This window comes from Tursiops truncatus, chromosome 2 (assembly GCF_011762595.2).
Source record: "Tursiops truncatus isolate mTurTru1 chromosome 2, mTurTru1.mat.Y, whole genome shotgun sequence".
Taxonomy (NCBI): domain Eukaryota; kingdom Metazoa; phylum Chordata; class Mammalia; order Artiodactyla; family Delphinidae; genus Tursiops; species Tursiops truncatus.
The window spans coordinates 87,109,234-87,127,388 of record NC_047035.1 but is presented as its reverse complement, the minus strand read 5'-3'; the positions used below and the strand labels follow the sequence as shown (position 1 = coordinate 87,127,388).

General features: G+C 39.9%; 2 protein-coding genes across 7 annotated transcripts in view; one reads left to right on the top strand and one right to left on the bottom strand.

Annotated features, from left to right (window-relative positions):
* Nucleotides 1–2,710, top strand: part of SPG11 (SPG11 vesicle trafficking associated, spatacsin) — a 76,950-nt gene extending 74,240 nt beyond the window's left edge. For all 4 annotated transcript variants that reach the window (XM_019935441.3, XM_019935442.3, XM_019935443.3 and 1 more), the window contains 4 exons: nucleotides 372–460; nucleotides 610–765; nucleotides 1,481–1,632; nucleotides 2,103–2,710. In XM_019935441.3, the coding sequence (XP_019791000.2) occupies nucleotides 372–460; nucleotides 610–765; nucleotides 1,481–1,632; nucleotides 2,103–2,283 (578 nt within the window). In that variant the 3' untranslated portion in view covers nucleotides 2,284–2,710. The remainder of the gene's footprint in view (nucleotides 1–371; nucleotides 461–609; nucleotides 766–1,480; nucleotides 1,633–2,102) is intronic.
* A 619-nt stretch (nucleotides 2,711–3,329) lies between these two features.
* Nucleotides 3,330–18,155, bottom strand: part of EIF3J (eukaryotic translation initiation factor 3 subunit J) — a 29,983-nt gene continuing 15,157 nt past the window's right edge. For all 3 annotated transcript variants that reach the window (XM_073800887.1, XM_073800886.1, XM_033851619.2), the window contains 6 exons: nucleotides 14,134–14,191; nucleotides 13,539–13,630; nucleotides 9,984–10,098; nucleotides 6,922–7,083; nucleotides 4,745–4,818; nucleotides 3,330–4,399 (listed from right to left, as the gene is read on the bottom strand). In XM_073800887.1, the coding sequence (XP_073656988.1) occupies nucleotides 4,268–4,399; nucleotides 4,745–4,818; nucleotides 6,922–7,083; nucleotides 9,984–10,098; nucleotides 13,539–13,630; nucleotides 14,134–14,191 (633 nt within the window). In that variant the 3' untranslated portion in view covers nucleotides 3,330–4,267. The remainder of the gene's footprint in view (nucleotides 4,400–4,744; nucleotides 4,819–6,921; nucleotides 7,084–9,983; nucleotides 10,099–13,538; nucleotides 13,631–14,133; nucleotides 14,192–18,155) is intronic.

The following is an 18,155-nucleotide window of genomic DNA, read 5'->3' as shown; positions in this document are numbered from 1 at the left end:
CACCTCAGCTTCTAACATTTATTTAGTGGGGCCCCAGGGGGCAGAAAGGAGACAGAAGGGGGGTTGGAAGGCATTTTACCCCTCTTGTAGCCAGTGCATCCAGGGGTGTCACCTGTCAAGAACCAATGTATGTTGATGCCATGTAAGCCTGCCTTGCTGTTTCAGAGAGAAATTGAACTAGATGGGGCAGTGAATCCTACTCCAGTGTGTGTGTGTACTTTTGGCCCAATAGCCTTTACCTGAGTGAGACATACCTGCCTCCCTGTGAACATGAGCTGGGTTGTTTCTATAGTCCACCCTACTACTGAGTGGGATGAGAGTACCCAGCCTTGGGAGTCAGACACACCCAAGTTTCCTTTACTCCCCTACAGAGGACAGCCTCAAGGATGGGCACCAACTGAAGCAGCTGCTGCTGAAGGCCCTGACTCTGATGCTGGATGCAGCAGAGAGTTATGCCAAGGTAACCATGAGAGTCTTACTCCAGACTGGACTTGGGGCTTGGTGTCTGCAGTAGGAATAATTTTATTTTGTTCCATTGCTGGAGGGTTCACGGGGGGGATGACGGCAACAAAGTCTTTATCTGTGCCTACTGCCACCCTTATCCCTCAGGACTCCTGCGTGCGACAGGCCCTGCACTGTCACCGGCTCACCAAGTTGATAACACTGCAGATTCACTTTCTGAACACCGGCCAGAACACAATGCTCATCAACCTGGGCCGCCACAGGCTGATGGACTGTATCATGGCCCTACCTCGGTTCTACCAGGTGAGCAAAGAAGAAAAACCTAGCCCGTGCTGCCAGCATCCTCTCTCCTGCTGTCCTTGTCATAGGACCCAGAAGCTGAGTGGTTTCCCTAAGGTCTCAGGGCTAGTGACAGAGCCAGGACAGTCCAGCTCTCCAACTGCCTTTCCATAGTAGTATTTCTTACCAGCATATTGTCTGGGCAGAGGTTGGAGAACAGTGAGACATACTGTCTCCTTTCCCCACGCTATTAAGCCAGCAGAGAGGCAGACATCTTTGCACTTAAGATAGTTGAGGTTCAGGGGAACATCCCTGCTAGTGGTCCTGTGAGCATCTCTTAGCCCCAGCATTTCTAGACCAGTGCACTTGGGTTAGCATAAAAAGTCAGGGCTTCTGAGAGGCTGGTTCTAGCCCTTTAACAAGGAGGGATGGTTATCAGGGAATCAGCCCTTTCACTGTTTACCTTAGAGAGTTGAGTTAGTGAGAAAAATATTCATCAGCAGTTCTTTTAACCCACTGTGAGGAAGATTAAAAACACTGAAGGAAGGTGTTTGGGGTGTCAGGGAAGGGGAAATAGCAAACTTTTCACCAACCCTGATACATAGAGTCTTCTAACATTATTGGTGATAATACTGTACACTCATAGAGTGAATATGAAGTCATTTTCTAGAGCAGTTTGCCTTCGGTTTTACATCAAATAGGCTCTAATGGTGTCCTCCTTCCCCTCCATCCTTTTAAGGCTTCTATTGTGGCTGAGGCCTATGACTTTGTTCCTGATTGGGCTGAAATTTTATACCAACAAGTGATTCTTAAAGGAGACTTTAATTACCTGGAAGAATTTAAGCAGCAAAGGTTATTAAGATCCAGTATATTTGAAGAAATTTCAATAAAGTAAGTATTAAAATGCCTCTGCTTTCAGCTCAGGCACGGGTAAGAATTTTATGACTACGTATAACATGCCGATAGGCTACCCCTCTGCTTGAGATGGCAAAGAGATGTCAAGAATACCCAGAAAGACGATCTTTTAACAAATTCATGCAAACAGATGAATGAGAATAGTTTGCTTATGGTGCTCTGTACTTAAAATGGGAGAACTACTCAGCTTGTCTGAGGTGCCAAAAACACTAAACATCAGAGGTCCCCTTTGGAGTACTGAAATTATTCTAATTAAGGCCAGCATTAAGATACTCATTTTTAATGAAATAATTTCATTGTCTATCAAGCACTCCCTAATAGTCTGAATGAATGATTCCTCAGATTCAAACACCTTCTCCTCTATAGACAGTGATAAGTATCAGAGCTGATAGCCCTCGTTCAAGATGCAGTTATCTTAACCTGTACGTTCTTGTTTCTTTGTCTAGATGTAAACATCATCAGCCTACTGACTTAGCTGTGAAAAACCTGAAGAAGTTACTCACATATTGTGAAGACGTCTACTTGTATTACAAGCTGGCATACGAACACAAATTTTATGACGTTGTAAATGTGCTTCTGAAGGACCCTCAGACAGGTTGCTGTCTAAAGGACATGCTAGCAGGTTAGCTGGATTCAGATGACATGAGGATGGTTACTGCCAAAAATTCATACATGCCTGTTTTCTTATACTGAAATGAGGTACTGACAGATGTTTGTGGTCAGACTATAGAAATGCCATGTAAAACCCCAGGACTGACCATACCAGTCCTTTGTGAATAGTGGGTGAAGAAGGAGAATTTTCACAAGGAAATTCCTATTTGAAAATAATTATTCATCTATACCATTTTATATAGATATTGGTATTAAGATCAAAAGTCCATCTTCCTCAGGATAGCTTCTACTTTAGGAGATGATACAATATTTAGTAAAGAATGCCTGTGCCTGCAGATTCCAGTTTCAAAGGAATTTAATATTATTTACACAGTTAAGGAACAGATGATACATTTCCATTTATTAGAAACTGATCTCTATAATAAAATAGATTTTAAATTCAGTGTATGTCATTATTACTGCTAAGGAAATCTTAGCCCTTGTCTACCTTAAAACAATCTTTATTGGCTGTAATTATTGCTGTGTAGTCACTGCTTTCTGTTAATTCCTCAAATCATTTAGATGGTCCTGTCTTCCACTTAGTGGTCTACAGAGCTTTGATTGAGGATCCTACTTCCCGTGTAAGAGACATTTAAAATATTTTTTGCTCTGTCCCTACTTTTGGTTCTGTGGCAGTTTAAAAAAAGACTCCAACCACAGATTTGGTTAAATTGCTTAAAAGAAAATATATAATAGAGACGATCACCCTATCTCTGCTTACAGCCACAACCTGAGTTATAAGTTCAATTACTCCAAATAAATAGTTCTTCTAGGTACTTAATTAGGCCTTAGTATCTAAACAACCAACCAATTTCCTCAAATAAATAAGAAGAGGAAGGCAGCTCTATGCCTTTGTTGCTCTAGGGTGACACTATTAAGGACCTCACATCATTTTTGTTTTAAAACTACATCTACTTATCAAGCACTTATTAAGCTTTATAAGTATACAGAGAACTCTAGTCCCAAGAGCTTTGTTCTTTACTCTCCAAAAATATCTCTTGGGAGGTAACACAAAATTTAAGTCCTCACAATAGTGACTTTATTAAATTAGTTGCTTTATAAAACATTGCAGATGTCATAATTGTTAACATAACAATTTACCAAACTGTAGTTAAGTGGCGCAGTTTGCTAAACACGTTTTATAAAGGAAAGGAAATGCCAAAACCCTGTTAAAGCTGATCCACTGCAGCCTCAGAGAACAAAGGAGATTTGTTTCTCAGACACTTAAATCAGACAAATAAAATAGGTAAGGAGTTTCCCTCCCCCATCTGAAGCACTCCAGCAGTAGAATAGTCTGATAAATAGAAACTAGACAGTCTAGCATTCAAGAGATTCCACAACTTGGTAGTGCAATAATGGAGAGGTTTACCTTCTTCAGCTTCCAAGTTGGAGGGTTTTGGTCATTTAATTTTTAAGTATCAAACTAGTGCTTTTCAGCCGCCGTATCTTCACTCTGAGATAAGCAGTCTTCTTCACAATGTATTTTTAATATCCTCACGCTCAATTTTAAGACAAAGCAACTTTAATACTAGGTGCACACCACATGCCCTTGCAGCAGACTGCTTTTCTTGACAAGTTATGAAGTAGTTCAAGGAGGTATGGTTAAGGCTGTATTACTGAATGGTGCTGGTAAATACTACACAATTTTTTGTCATGTTGCAACCTTTGTTTCCAATTTAGTGACTGCTGCTATGGAATCAGATAGCAACAACATTATTAGGTCTGTTTTTTAAACTATGATTTAGTAGCAATGGAGGTTCCCAATTTTAACCCCTTGGCAGCAAGATCCAAGTTCCCTCATTTGCACATTAGCACCTAAGTGTCAAGGGGTTAATAACCAGCACAAAAGATACTGCACTTCTGATTGTAGCATTTGGCAGAACTGAAAGGAAAGGAAGTTGTGCTACATGTTGAAGGGATTGTGGGCAACAGAAAGAAGACACCAGGAGAAGATAAAACGTCACATGAAGTCTTCAAAATCTTGTACATATCCTCCATCATAACCACCATAATCTGCCAGATCATCTTTCATGGTAGCCTTTAATCCCCCTCCGGGAACCACACCTTTCTTCTTCTTTTTGGCTTTGCTTTGCTGAAGATAAAAAGAGAATTAATTCATGAGATTTTATCTACTGTGGGCATCTTATATGGTACAGCAACCCTCATAGAGTCAACAAAGCTCTGCTTCCAGAAAAAACTTAGTTCTCTAAGGGAGATCCCACACCTGACCCAGAGAAATTTCTATTATTAATTCAGGAGAACATGAACATGTCTGTAAACAAAAGGATGGTAATGGCACTCATACTCCTGTTCTATTCCAATATAAATGGTATTGGTGAAGTGCTTGACTTCTCAGGCTCCTACTACACTTGTTGAGAATATTATGCCTATACCCCATCCTTGTGTAATACACATTTCCCACGCAGCTAGCTCTTACCTTTTCTTGCTTTTGTTTTTCACTGCAAAGTACAGTCAATGAATTGGTAATCTTTTTCAAGTCATCAATTTCCACTAAAAAAAAAAACATACCAGTAATTTTTAAGCATTTTGGAGAATAAGTAAAAGCAAAATATACATTCTTCCATCTAATTTGTCCATCATTAACTTCGGTAACTTGGAAAGGCTATTAATTTCTCCTGTTTAACATAACACGATGGAGAATCATTCAGTCTATGGCTAGGCTCACAGATCAGAACCGTTTAAAGTAAAATGGCAAACTCAGCAACAAAAATTTATAATGAACTAATTATAATGACACTGCTCACCAGCGAGAAACTAGAAATGTCTTTATAGCTCACAATGCTCCCTACCATTTTTCCTTATCCGGTCTAAATACGCAGAGAATAACCATGACTTATGGAAATAAACATCCTTGATGCTCAGTGAGGAGTAGCTGAATGACTATGTAACGACAATTCTTTTTTTTTTTTTTTTTTTTTTTTGCGGTTCACGGGCCTCTCACTGCTGCGGCCTCTCCCGTTGCGGAGCACAGGCTCCAGATGCGCAGGCTCAGCGGCCACGGCTCACGGGCCCAGCCACTCCACAGCATGTGGGATCTTCCCGGACCGGGGCACGAACCCGTATTCCCTGCATCAGCAGGCAGATTCTCAACCACTGCGCCACCAGGGAAGCCCATGTAACAATTCTTAAACCTACAGATGATAACTCCCCACCCCTTGGGGTCTCCATTTTCTAGCATAGGAATGAGAATGAAAGTGGTAGTTATCTGAGAAATCTAAGTGCCCCACCAGGAAATAAGCCCATTTAGTGGACAACACATCCTTCCATCCTTATAAAAATATAAAGCTGGAAACAGACATGAGTTTTTAGCTACCCAAAAAAAGTGTTCAGTCTGGTTAGAGAGCACCTTCAAAAACAGTAAAAATAGTATACGGAAAATAAAATACCAACTATGGGTATATCACTGATAAAATTCAGAACCTTCAGCTTAGTAATAATTTCCCAAAGAAAACCTAACTTAAAATTCATTGTGTAGGGACTTCCCTGGTGGCACAGTGTTTAAGAATCTGCCTGCCAATGCAGGGGACACAGGTTCAAGCCCTGGTTCGGGAAGATCCCACATGCCGTGGAGCAACTGAGCCAGTGCACCACAACTACTGAGCCCACGTGCCACAACGACTGAAGCCGTGCGCCTAAAGCCCGAGCTCCGCAACAAGAGAAACCACCACAATGAGAAGCCCGTGCACCGCAGGAAGAGTAGCCCCCGCGTGAGGCAACTAGAGAAAGCCCTAGTTGCGTGCAGCAACAAAGACCCAACGCAACCAGACTAATTAAAAAAAAAAAAAACTCATTGTGTAGAATTTATTTTTCTCAATCTTAAAACAGCAGACAGGGCTTCCCTGGTGGCGCAGTGGTTGAAGAGTCCGCCTGCTGATGCAGGGGACAGGGGTTCGTGCCCCAGTCTGGGAAGATCCCACATGCCGCAGAGCAGCTGGTCCCGTGAGCCATGGCCACTGAGCCTGCACATCCGGAGCCTGTTCTCCGCAACGGGAGAGGCCACAACAGTGAGAGGCCCGCGTACAGCAAAAAATAAAAATAACAGCAGACACTAGCAAAAGCAGTCCTTCCCACCTTAGTGCTATACCACCCCAGGTTGTCACTCCCATACCCCCTGCCCCTGAAATATATGACTCAGCATGAAACCAAATCCATGGACCCAGAGAATGGGTGTCAGCTCTGCTGAGCAACTTGCACCTGGCCATGGGCTTCCTCATTTATAAAATGAACAGACACTCGCTGTGGTCTCACTCAGCTCTAAAATTCTGTATGATTTTCCCCAAAAGACACTTTGCTAGCCGCCGCCTCCAATATATAATTAGATAAAATAAGAAACTAGTGTTTTATTAGCTGTTGTGCCAACAAGCACAGATGTCTCTTTGGGAAGCCACTGTAACACTCAGAAAGCACCCTCAAAAAACAAAAACAAAACCACTCAATGTATATCTGCAGAACAACACTCCCAAGCTAACTGCTAAAAAGCAAATCTTAAATATATTAGAGCATCCCCTCCCCTCAAAAGTCAATCTCCATTCTCCTAAGTATGATGTGCCCCTACACATCCATTCACAGAGGCCAGAGATTAGAATTACTTACATGAAATACACACATCTCGAACTAAGGCTTCCAAAAAACTGGCATAATATAGTGATTTTTCATATTGTGTAATTTTATCTTTTAGTAACTTTCCAAACTCTGTGAAGTCATCCCTTGAAGATGGGTTCATAGCATCTATTCCATAAACTGTATTATTAACACCTGTAGGAGAAAGGGGACACAGAAAATATCAAAGATTTTTTTACTCGAACTAAGGCTTAAAAAAAACTGGCATAATATAGTGATTTTTCACATTGTGTAATTTTATCTTTTAGTAACTTTCCAAACTCTGTGAAGTCATCCCTTGAAGATGGGTTCATATCATCTATTCCATAAACTGTATTATTAACACCTGTAGGAGAAAGGGGACATAGAAAATATCAAAGATTTTTTTACTCAAACTAAGGCTTAAAAAAAACTGGCATAATATAGTGATTTTTCACATTGTGTAATTTTATCTTTTAGTATAACTTTCCAAACTCTGTGAAGTCATCCCTTGAAGATGGGTTCATATCATCTATTCCATAAACTGTATTATTAACACCTGTAGGAGAAAGGGGACAGAAAATATCAAAGATTTTTTTAAAGTTTAGAAACTAATTAGATACCTGAATAACCCTGTTATTTCATTCTAAAACAGAGGTTCTTAACCTGAGTCTATTGAAATCCTTGGACAGAATTCAAATGGTCTGTATGTAATTACTGTATCACAGGTTATTTCAATATTTTGATACCTATTTCATTATAACAGGTTTCCTTTGTAAGTAAAATCCTGTGTATTTTATGCATTTAAAGACAGTATATTAAGAAGGGGCCCAAAGGCTTCACCACACTGCCAAAGGAGTCCCTGGCACAAAAGTGATGCTCTTAAAGCATCTGTCCAAGAACAGCCCACAGAAAAGTTGGGAGAGAAAGAAAAATGCAAAGCAAACTAAGATGGTTCCTGTGAAAGTATCCAGCTAACTACAGAAGCTAAAAAAGAGCAAACCATGTGTTAAATCCCAATAGAAAAATTAACCTGGCCTAAAAGGATTCCAGGCGATTAGATACTATGCTTCTGTATACTCAATTATCAAGTAAATTAGTTGTTAACAATAACATTGATCCAGTATTTTAGTATGAGAAACACAACATTAAAATCCTATTAACCAAATGATCACCATATGAATACATGTTTTTGCCTTTTAATCTATAACTGGTGTTCCATCTTAGAATTTATTACCACATAAACCCTCCTCTTTAATAAACACATGGGTGGCTTTTACCATTCTACAAAGACAGGATAGTGGCCAAGTGCTCTCTGTAATGAGATGAGTGTGGTTAAGACATGCCAAGCACTCACCAGTGGAGCATCCATAGCAACTCTTGAGATTGCTAAAGACCCACTGAGAGATAAGGTCATACTTCCAGTGAAAAGGAGAATGATCACTACAGTCAGCCTGCTTGATCCATTTTAAAGAAGAGGAAGGAGAGGGGAGGAAAAAATCAAAATAACTAGATCCTTCTTGGCTCTAGGTTTCATTTAAAAGTTATTTAACTGTTTCAGGACTTCCCTGGTGGCGCAGTGGTTGAGACTCTGCACTCCCAATGCAGGAGGCCCGGGTTCAATCCCTGGTCAGGGAACTATATCCCACATGCATGCCGCAACTAAGAGTTTGCATGCCGCAACTAAGGAGCCCGTGTGCCACAACTGTGACCCAGCACAAGCAAATAAATATTAAAAAAAAAAAGTTATTTAACTGTTTCAACACAACATTCTACTCTGAAAAGCACTCAATAGAGACAACAACAAACTTGGTTAAATGAAGTGAGAACTTTTAATTATTTCTCTGACTGTGTTTCTTACATTACCCTCTGTGCCATGTAACTATCCTCCTGGAACACTCTGAACTTATCTATTTACAGAATCCTGAACATATCTTTTATCTTACACACTAACCACAGCTGCAGGCATGGCACACAGAAATGGAAGTCCTCTAAAGATAGGGCATGGTGAAGGCCAAGAAGGGGTACAGAAAGAAAGGACCTTGAGCACAAGAAGGCACAACCAAAGCTGAATGCCCCACTGGGACCAGCATACTATTGTCTAAATCTTATCCAGACTTAAGACAACAGGACAGTCCTACAGTCCGTTCAATATTTAAATCTCAAAGCTACAGACTTCACATTTCACCCAAATTTCATCCAGCTGATACACACATTTAAAGCAGCAGTATACTTTATTTGGGTCCAATGACTTTTTTTTTTTTAAATCTTTATTGGAGTATAATTGCTTCACAATGGTGTGCTAGTTTTTGCTCTGTAACAAAGTGAATCAGCTATACATACACATATATGCCCATATCTCCTCCCTCTTGCGTCTCCCTCTCCCCCTCCCTATCCCACCCCTCTAGGTGGTCACAAAGCACTGAGCTGATCTCCCTGTGCTATGTGGCTGCTTCCCACTAGCTATCTATTTTACAGTCGGTAGTGTATACGTGTCCATGCCACTCTCTCACTTCATCCCATCTTACCCTTCCCCCTTCCTGTGTCCTCAAGTCCATTCTCTACGTCTGCGTCTTTATTCCTGTCCTGCCCCTAGGTTCTTCAGAACCATTTTTTTTTAGATTCCATATATATGTGTTAGCATATGGTATTTGTTTTTCTCTTTCTGACTTACTTCACTCTGTATGACAGACTCTAGGTCCATCCACCTCACTACAAATAATTCAATTTCGTTTCTTTTTATGGTTGAATAATATTCCATTGTATATATGTGCCACATCTTCTTTATCCATTCATCTGTCAATGGACACTTAGATTGCTTCCACAATTACTTTTTATCTTAATCACCTTTTATACAATACTCAAATTATTCAAAAATCTGAACATGTATCTCACTCTACCTTAAGTAATGAAATCTCAAATATAAACAAAAGAGATTAAAAACTGTTTTCTACTATCTAAATTAGCCAGTATCATGTTTCTTCAAAAAAGGTGTTTTCTGAATTTTCGTAACTAGTAAGACTTCCATAGTATCACTTGGAACTCCAATACTGCACTGTTATCAAACCCCCACTTACCAAAAGTTTCTTTCGCTAATTCGAGGTCTGCCTCTTCCTGTAATTTCTTTAGCCGCAGTTTATCTGCTAATTGTTCGTCTGGTGTTAGCACTTTAGGTTCTTCAGGTTCTTCTAACTAAAATGAGACAGCAATGAAGTTTTAAAAGGGCTGGGATTATAATGGACCCAGAACATTTCTGTATTGTATGAATTTTTTTTCTAGACACATATAAATAATAGCAAACACTTATAAAGTGTTTACTGTATTTCAGGCATTCTTTTAGATATTCTTATCCCAATTTTACAGGAAAAACACCTGAGGCACAGAGAGGGTAAGCAACCTGCCCATGGTAACAGAAGGTTACTCAGGTGGTCATGTGACAGGGTTCAGATTTGAAGACTGGGTTTATTTTGTGGTTATGTTTTTAATTAAGGAATTGAGATTGCAGACAAGTTGAAAATGGCACTCTCACATACTTTAGCTAAGACTGTATATTGAAACAACCTTTCTAGGGTAACTTGGTAATATTTATCAAGTCTTAAAAATATTCTTATATGCTTTAATCAAATAATTCCACTTGTAGGTATTCATCTTAAGAAACCAAAGCTGCATACAAATATTTAACCAAAAGGAGGTCAAATGGGGTATTATTCATAATATCAAATAAATTTAGAGATGATCTAAATGTTCCACAACAGAATGGTTAAATAAAGTATATGGCACATCCATATGACAATACAATGTAGACAGAAAAAATATTTTTTTCGAAGAATTAGAAAAACATTTCCCCCCATTTATCTTTTTGTTCCACTTCTCTGAGATGACAGTTAACAGTTTAGTTTATATCCTTTCTATATACTGTAATATAATTTTCTACAATATGTTACTTACTACAAGGGGCTATCTTTGATAATATTTATCAAAGTGGGAAAAAGATGAAGGGAATTTGTGCCATTCATGGTTATCCATGCCTGTGCAGTTCGAAGAGTTTGATTCAGAACTCCACTTCTGAAATAGGTCACATTTTATTTCTCATGGAGAAGATGAAATAAGAAAGGTCATGGGCTTCCCTGGTGGCACAGTGGTTGAGAGTCTGCCTGCCGACGCAGTGGACACGGGTTCGTGCCCCGGTCCGGGAAGATCCCACATGCCGCAGAGCGGCTGGGCCCGTGAGCCATGGCCGCTGAGCCTGCGCGTCTGGAGCCTGTGCTCCGCAACGGGAGAGGCCACAACAGTGAGAGGCCCGCATACCGCAAAAAAAAAAAAAAAGAAAAAAGAAAGAAAGGTCATGATGCCAAGTTAGGAAATCTCAGAACACTTTCTCGAAAGAGAAAGGGAAATATCTCAATTGCCTTAGTAGACCTGAACATCATTTCCTGCATCAAAATTGAATATATCTTAACTCAATACTTGACCTAAGATAAAATTAATTTACGCAAACTAAGGTTTCTTTACGTTGGGACTAATATCAAGATACAACAAAATAAGTATAATTCTAACTTCAATGACCAAGAAAGATCAAATCAATACAACTTCTTAGACTGAGCTATAAGAATCCATTGCTTGTTCTGATCATATAAACACACATGTAGGGACTTCCCTGGTGGCGCAGTGGTTAAGAACCCGCCTGCCAATGCAGGAGACATGGGTTCAATCCCTGGTCCGGCAAGATCCCATATGCTGCAGAGCAACTAAGCCCGTGTGCCACAACTACTGAGCCTGCGCTCTAGAGCCTGCAAGCCACAACTACTGAGCCCACGTGCCACAACTACTGAAGCCTGCGTACCTAGAGACCATGCTCCGCAACAAGAGAAGCCACCACAATGAGAAGCTTGCACACTGCAATGAAGAGTAGCCCCCGCTTGCCGCAACTAGGGAAAGCCCTCGTGCGGCAACAAAGACCCAGCGCAGCCAAAAATTAATTAATTAAAAAGCATACATGTAGGTATTTTTAGATATACAAATTATTAAAAAGCATCTAAAATGTTCCTGACTTGGGGAAAACAGACATTCTCACACATTGTTGGCCATGATAATTTGCTACTAAAAAGGAATTTTAGTAGCTGATTCCAGGCCTAGGGGAGTCTATCAGATAAGCCAGGCATTACTTTTTTTTTTTTTTTAGATTTTTATTTATCTTTGGCTGCATTGGGTCTTTGTTGCTGCACGCGGGCTTTCTCTAGTTGCGGTGAGCGGGAGCTACTCTTCATTGCAGTGCGCGGGCTCTCACTGCGGTGGCTTCTCTTGTTGCGGAGCACGGGCTCTATGTGTGCGGGCTTCAGTAGTTGTGGCTCATGGGCTCTAGAGCGCAGGCTCAGTAGTTGTGGCGCATGGGCTTAGCTGCTCTGCAGCATGTGGGATCTTCCCAGACCAGGGCTTGAACCTATGTCCCTGCATTATTGGCAGGCAGATTCTCAACCACTGTGCCACCAGGGAACCCCCGGGCATTACTTATTGTGCCAGAAAACAAGGAACCTTTCAAAGACTAATGGAGTTCTGTCAAAAGGATGAAGATAGGAACAGCTTTGAGGGACCCCTACTGTCCAATGTTGGGACAATTTAAGCATCAAAAAAAAAATCACTGTGGGCTTCCCTGGTGGCGCAGTGGTTGAGAGTCCGCCTGCTGATGCAGGGGACACGGGTTCGTGCCCCGGTCCGGGAAGATCCCACATGCCGCGGAGCGGCTGGGCCCGTGAGCCATGGCCACTGAGCCTACGCGTCCGGAGCCTGTGCTCCGCAACGGGAGAGGCCACAACAGTGAGAGGCCCACGTACAGCAAAAAAAAATAAAATAAAAAATAAAATAAGAAAGCTTGCCATGATCTATGGCAAGATTTCCATGATATATTAAATAAAGCAAGATGAAAACTATAAAAATTGGGAGGAATATGACTATACAGTTGTATACAAATGTACAAAATCACCTTGGAGACATCATAAACCAATATTTACTTATGGGATAGAGGGAGAGAAACAGGACAAATGAGTGAAGAGTTGGGAGTGCTTCTTAATACCGTTCTGATTTTTGAATCATGTAAATGTGTTTTCTATTCAAAAAGCAAGTAAATTAACACAAAATTCCTGATATTGCTCCAAATAATCAAGAACAAAAACATTTATACAGCACATGGCAGAGAAATGGACACTTTCTGTATTCACTCAAAATGTACACTGCAAAAAAAAAAAAAAGACTAATCACAGCTAGAGAGAACTGCAGGCACTGACAAAAATCACTGACTATGGTCACAACACAGTCATGTTCCAAAATGTCTGTGAAAACTTAAAAAGGCATTCTAATACATACAGCTTCTGGGTTTGGTTTTTGCAAAAACCACAAATTCAGTTTGTTTGGGATCATCTTATCTGACAGTATCCATTTATAGTCCTTACAAAGCCCTTCAAATGATTAGGTAATATTGCCTATTAAGATACTGCACCACTACTGATGTGAGAATTCTATATTTTAGAAAATAAATAGTACTATTTATTAGGTAATATTAGGTAATACTGCCTGTTAAGATGCTGCACCACTACTGATGTGAGAATTCTGTATTTTAGAAAATAAATAGTACTTACCCTCTTTTTAATTTCTTCTTGCCTTTTCTTCTGCTGCCGTTCTTTCTCTTTTATCTTCTCTGCTGTTTTTTTCTTTTCTGAAATTTTTACTTCTGAAAGTAATGTTTTAATCACAGTTATCTTGAATACTTTCCAGTTTATGAATGAGACAGACATGATACTTATATACTTCAAGAGACCAAACCTCACCCAGCTCCAATTTCATATGGTGATTTCCCGGCAAATAAGAATAGGAAAGTTCTGGGACTCTTCCTTTCTCCTCTCTAATCTGACCCCTAAGATCCAAACATCTCCCTTCTTATTTCCCTACAGTCCTTTAGGCAGGACTTAGATCATTCAACTATGATGCCTTATTTTTTACTCTCCTTTAACAAAAGCACTCAAACAGAAATTTGGCAGGTATCTAATCTGATTATGTTTTGAGGAGAGAGAAGAGATACAGGGAGAAGAGAATGAAGTGGGAACGGAAGGATGTTTGGTTTCTAAAAATAACCAAAATTTCTGATTTTGTAGGCATTTTCTCATTTGTCTTAACATAAGCGTCAGATGTTCACTAAGATATAAAACCAAAAATGGAAGAACCGCAATGGCTTACCTGGTTTTACTTCTGCTTCTTCTTTTTTTTCATCATCATCATCATCATCCCAGTTATCCTAAAGAAAAGGACCTCCGTTAATAATTCTTGCATGTTTACTTTTCCACGTGATCTTTATTATTAGCTTGTCTAACTCCACAGAAACAAGTTTGTTGGGGGTTTTTTTTGGTGTTGCATTAAATTTATAAATTAATTTTGGGAGAACTGACATCTTATAATGTTGAACTGCCCTAGCCAAGAAAAAGGGCTATCTTTCCATCTGTTCAAGGCTCCCTCTGTATCTTTCAAGGAGTGTTTTAAAGTTTCTCTTAGAGGTTTTGCACATTTCTCTTTAGGTTTATTCCGAACTATTTCATCTTCTCTGTTGCCACTGTAAATATATTTTTTTTTCCTTTTATGTCCTCTAACCAGTTACTATTTTAGTATAGAAAAGCTATTGGTTTTTGTATGTTAATTTTATACCTTGCTACCTTACTAAATTCATTTCACTTAAGTTAGTTCCATCATTGATTTTCTAGGGTTTTCCCAGGTGTACTACCATATCATCTGCAAACAAGAGATAGCTTTATTCCTTCTTTATCAATTCGTGTGCCTCCACAATTGATTTTTCTTATCTAACTGCACTGGCAAAACCTCTAGTACAGTGTGAATGAACAGTGGCAGAGAAAATGGGCATCATTGCTTTGTTCTTCTCTTAATGGAAATGCCTCTAGTGTTTTCCCCATTAAGTGCTACGTACCCCACCACATTTATGCAGTAAAATTTAATCTTTTCTTTTATTCCCTCTGGATTCCAAGTCAATTAGAAAGTCTTTTTTTTTTTTTAATTTATTTATTTTTGTGTTAGGTCTTCGTTGCTGCACGCGGGCTTTCTCTAGTTGCGGCGAGCGGGGGCTACTCTACGTTGAGGTATGCAGGCTCCTCACTGCGGTGGCTTGTCTTGTTGTGGAGCACAGGCTCTAGCCGCGCAGGCTTCAGTAGTTGTGGCTCGCGGGCTCTAGAGCGCAGGCTCAGTAGTTGCGGTGCACAGCCTTAGTTGCTCCGCGGCATGTGGGATCTTCCCAGACCAGGGCTCAAACCCATGTCCCCTGCATTGGCAGGTGGATTCTTAACCACTACACCACCAGGGAAGCCCAGAAAGTCTTTTCTTAAAGCAAGGAATTTTCTTCTAGAACATGTATGCTTTCATTGTTTTTTCATTTAGATCTCTGATCCACTGGAGGTTTTTCTTTTGTATGGTGTGAAGTATGGATCTAATTTTATCTTTTTCCAAATGGTTACCCACTGTCACAGCACCTTGGAAAGGTCCACCTTTCCAATATTTTCTAACGATAAATGGAGTATAATCTCTAAAAGTTGTGAACCACTATGTTGTACACCTGAAACTTATAATATTGTAAATCAGCTATATCTCAATTTTTAAAAAAGTCCATCTTTGCCCTGTGATTTGCCATATACTAAATTTTCTTAGGTACCTAGTCTATTTCTGTTTTCTATTCTATCGCACTGGTCTGTTGTCTCTTCACGTACCAGCACCGACTGTTTTGATTAGAGGCTTTATCGTATGTAAGCTGGGGCTAGTCACCCCTTGCAGGTTTTCAGGGTTTTTTACTGTTTTCCTGGCCATTCTTGCACATTTGTTTTTCCATATGAATTTTTATATCAACTTGTCTAACTCCACAAAAAAGCTTCTCCATTAACAATTAAAACACAAGACAGCCAAGCCAAAACTAACAGCCTCTCTTAAATAATTCAGTTGTTTTAAATGAAAAACTGAGCAGTCTTTATACTTCTTACTTCCCCAAATGTAAAAGCATCCAACACTCTAGCTAATGGCTTGATTATTTCAAGCAATATTCCATACAACACAACCCTGGTTAATGAATTAAATCTTTATAAAAATTTAAGCCCAACACTATAAATCAACTATACTTCAATTTTAAAAAATTAAATTAAAAAAAAAGTTAATCCCAGTATTAGAAAAGTCAAGAGCTGATCAACAGCTTCATGGAACCCACTCCCTAACTTGGGCGGGGCACTTTAAGGTGGATCTATACTGTCTTTACAGTCACAGTCACTGGGCAAAATATAAACCAATTATCAAACAATCTTCTAAAGGCTCCACAGAATTTAGAAGGTTTAATAGACAAAGACACAGCCCTGTGTTTAAATAGGCTTTAATCTATAGGTAGCCTGACCACTGTCTCAACAACCGCCAGGCACACCAGGACACGCCCACTGGAAGCTGAGCCACAGCATGGCAGGTGCAAAGCAGGAGGCCCTGATGCTACTGGAAGAGGCAGAAGCTGACTAATGTGCCATAACTATGACACCAAGCTTCTGGTTTTTAACAAGACAGGTCATAAATCTGAATCAGCAGCCTAGGTATATAAACTAACCAAGCCTTGATTCTTAATAAAAATCTGTAAATCCAAAGAAATAAAAAATCCTGATTAAGGCTGCCATGGGGTCTGCAAGCAGTGGGAAGAACTTTGTACAAAAGCATTTTTATAATAACTTTACCTTCGCAATTTAACCCTTAGTTCATAGTTAACAAACAGAATGAAAGCAAACCAGCTAGTCATTGTTTGAACATCTAAGATACTAGATTAGAAATTAGACAGCAAACGTTTATATTACCCTGCTGGTTTGCTTAAGTGCTTGTATCAATACACCATAGTACAAAAGGAACCAGAGAGCTAAATATAAAAGTTAACTACTACCAGGAGTTTTTTGTCATTTTAATCTTCACAGAACACAGGGAAGCTGGGTCTGTGAGTGATATGCTGCTTAGATGGTGCTTCAGATAAAAGGACCAACTGCTTACTTCCAGGGGATGTTTATTTATAACTCCCTACTAATAACAGTGATGATGATAATAATAATAGATAGCATTTACTGAGGGCTTACTTTGCACCAAGCACTGTGCAACGTACTTTATGTTTTATTTTTACTTTTTAAATTTTGGCTGCACAGAGAGGCTTGTGGGATTTTAGTTCCCCAGCCAGGGATTGAACCTGGGCCCTTGGCAGTAAGAGCACGGAGTCCTAACCATTGGACAGCCAGGGAATTCCCCAAAGGATTTTACATATAGTAACAGTTAACCCTCACAAAAGTTCTGTAAGTAAGGTGGTGTTATCCCTACTTTACATGTAAGTACACTAAGGCCCAGAGATAGCTATCCCACAATCCGAATGGAAAAATAATGAAGGAACCTGTTTTGAACAGGCCAAAGTTCCTTTAAAGCGTCATATTAAACATGACTTCTTACCTGAGTGCTGAAGTATAAAATATATGTCTGGGAACTAGGTCCCTCCACACCAAAATTTGTTCTTTCAATTAGTTCTGGAATGAGGTCCCCTGGAATTTCAAGGAACCCCATATCAAAGAGAAGGGTTACAGTACATACTAAGATATGCCCAGCTACAAATATGTCAATTATTCATCTCAAATTGCCTGTGCTAGATTTCCACTAATTTTAACAAATGAGTCTAGCAGCCTCTGGTACTAGGAGGCCAAGAAGGGAGAGGTATAGCTGAAAATGAGCAGCTCCATCCCAGTAACTCCAACATAGAGAAACAGCACAACAGAGTAACATTTCTGTTCAATGCTGATGTGCCTCAGTTCCCTTTAAGAGTAAAACATCACCCCACCCATATCACTGCTCCTTCAGTATCTCATTCGCACTAACTCTATGCCCCACCTCTACCCCGCCCTGGTTTCCCTATCAAAGAATAAACCTTATTCCAGACAGTCATTACATTGTCCCATCAGTGCAAGCATAACAAGGCTACAGAGAATTCCACCACAGAATGGATTTCAGTAGCAAAAACAGTGGTTCCTAATAAGTCCTGGAAACAACCATGACATCTGCTCCTCAGTTCATAAAAGGACCATGAAAGGCACCCTCACCCCAGACTGCCTGAAACAGTAATAACTGCCCTGAAGCTATTCCTATACTGGGGACAAGTTCCTAAAGAAGGGAGCATAGTGATGTCAGCAAAAAGAGCCTGGCCATACTTC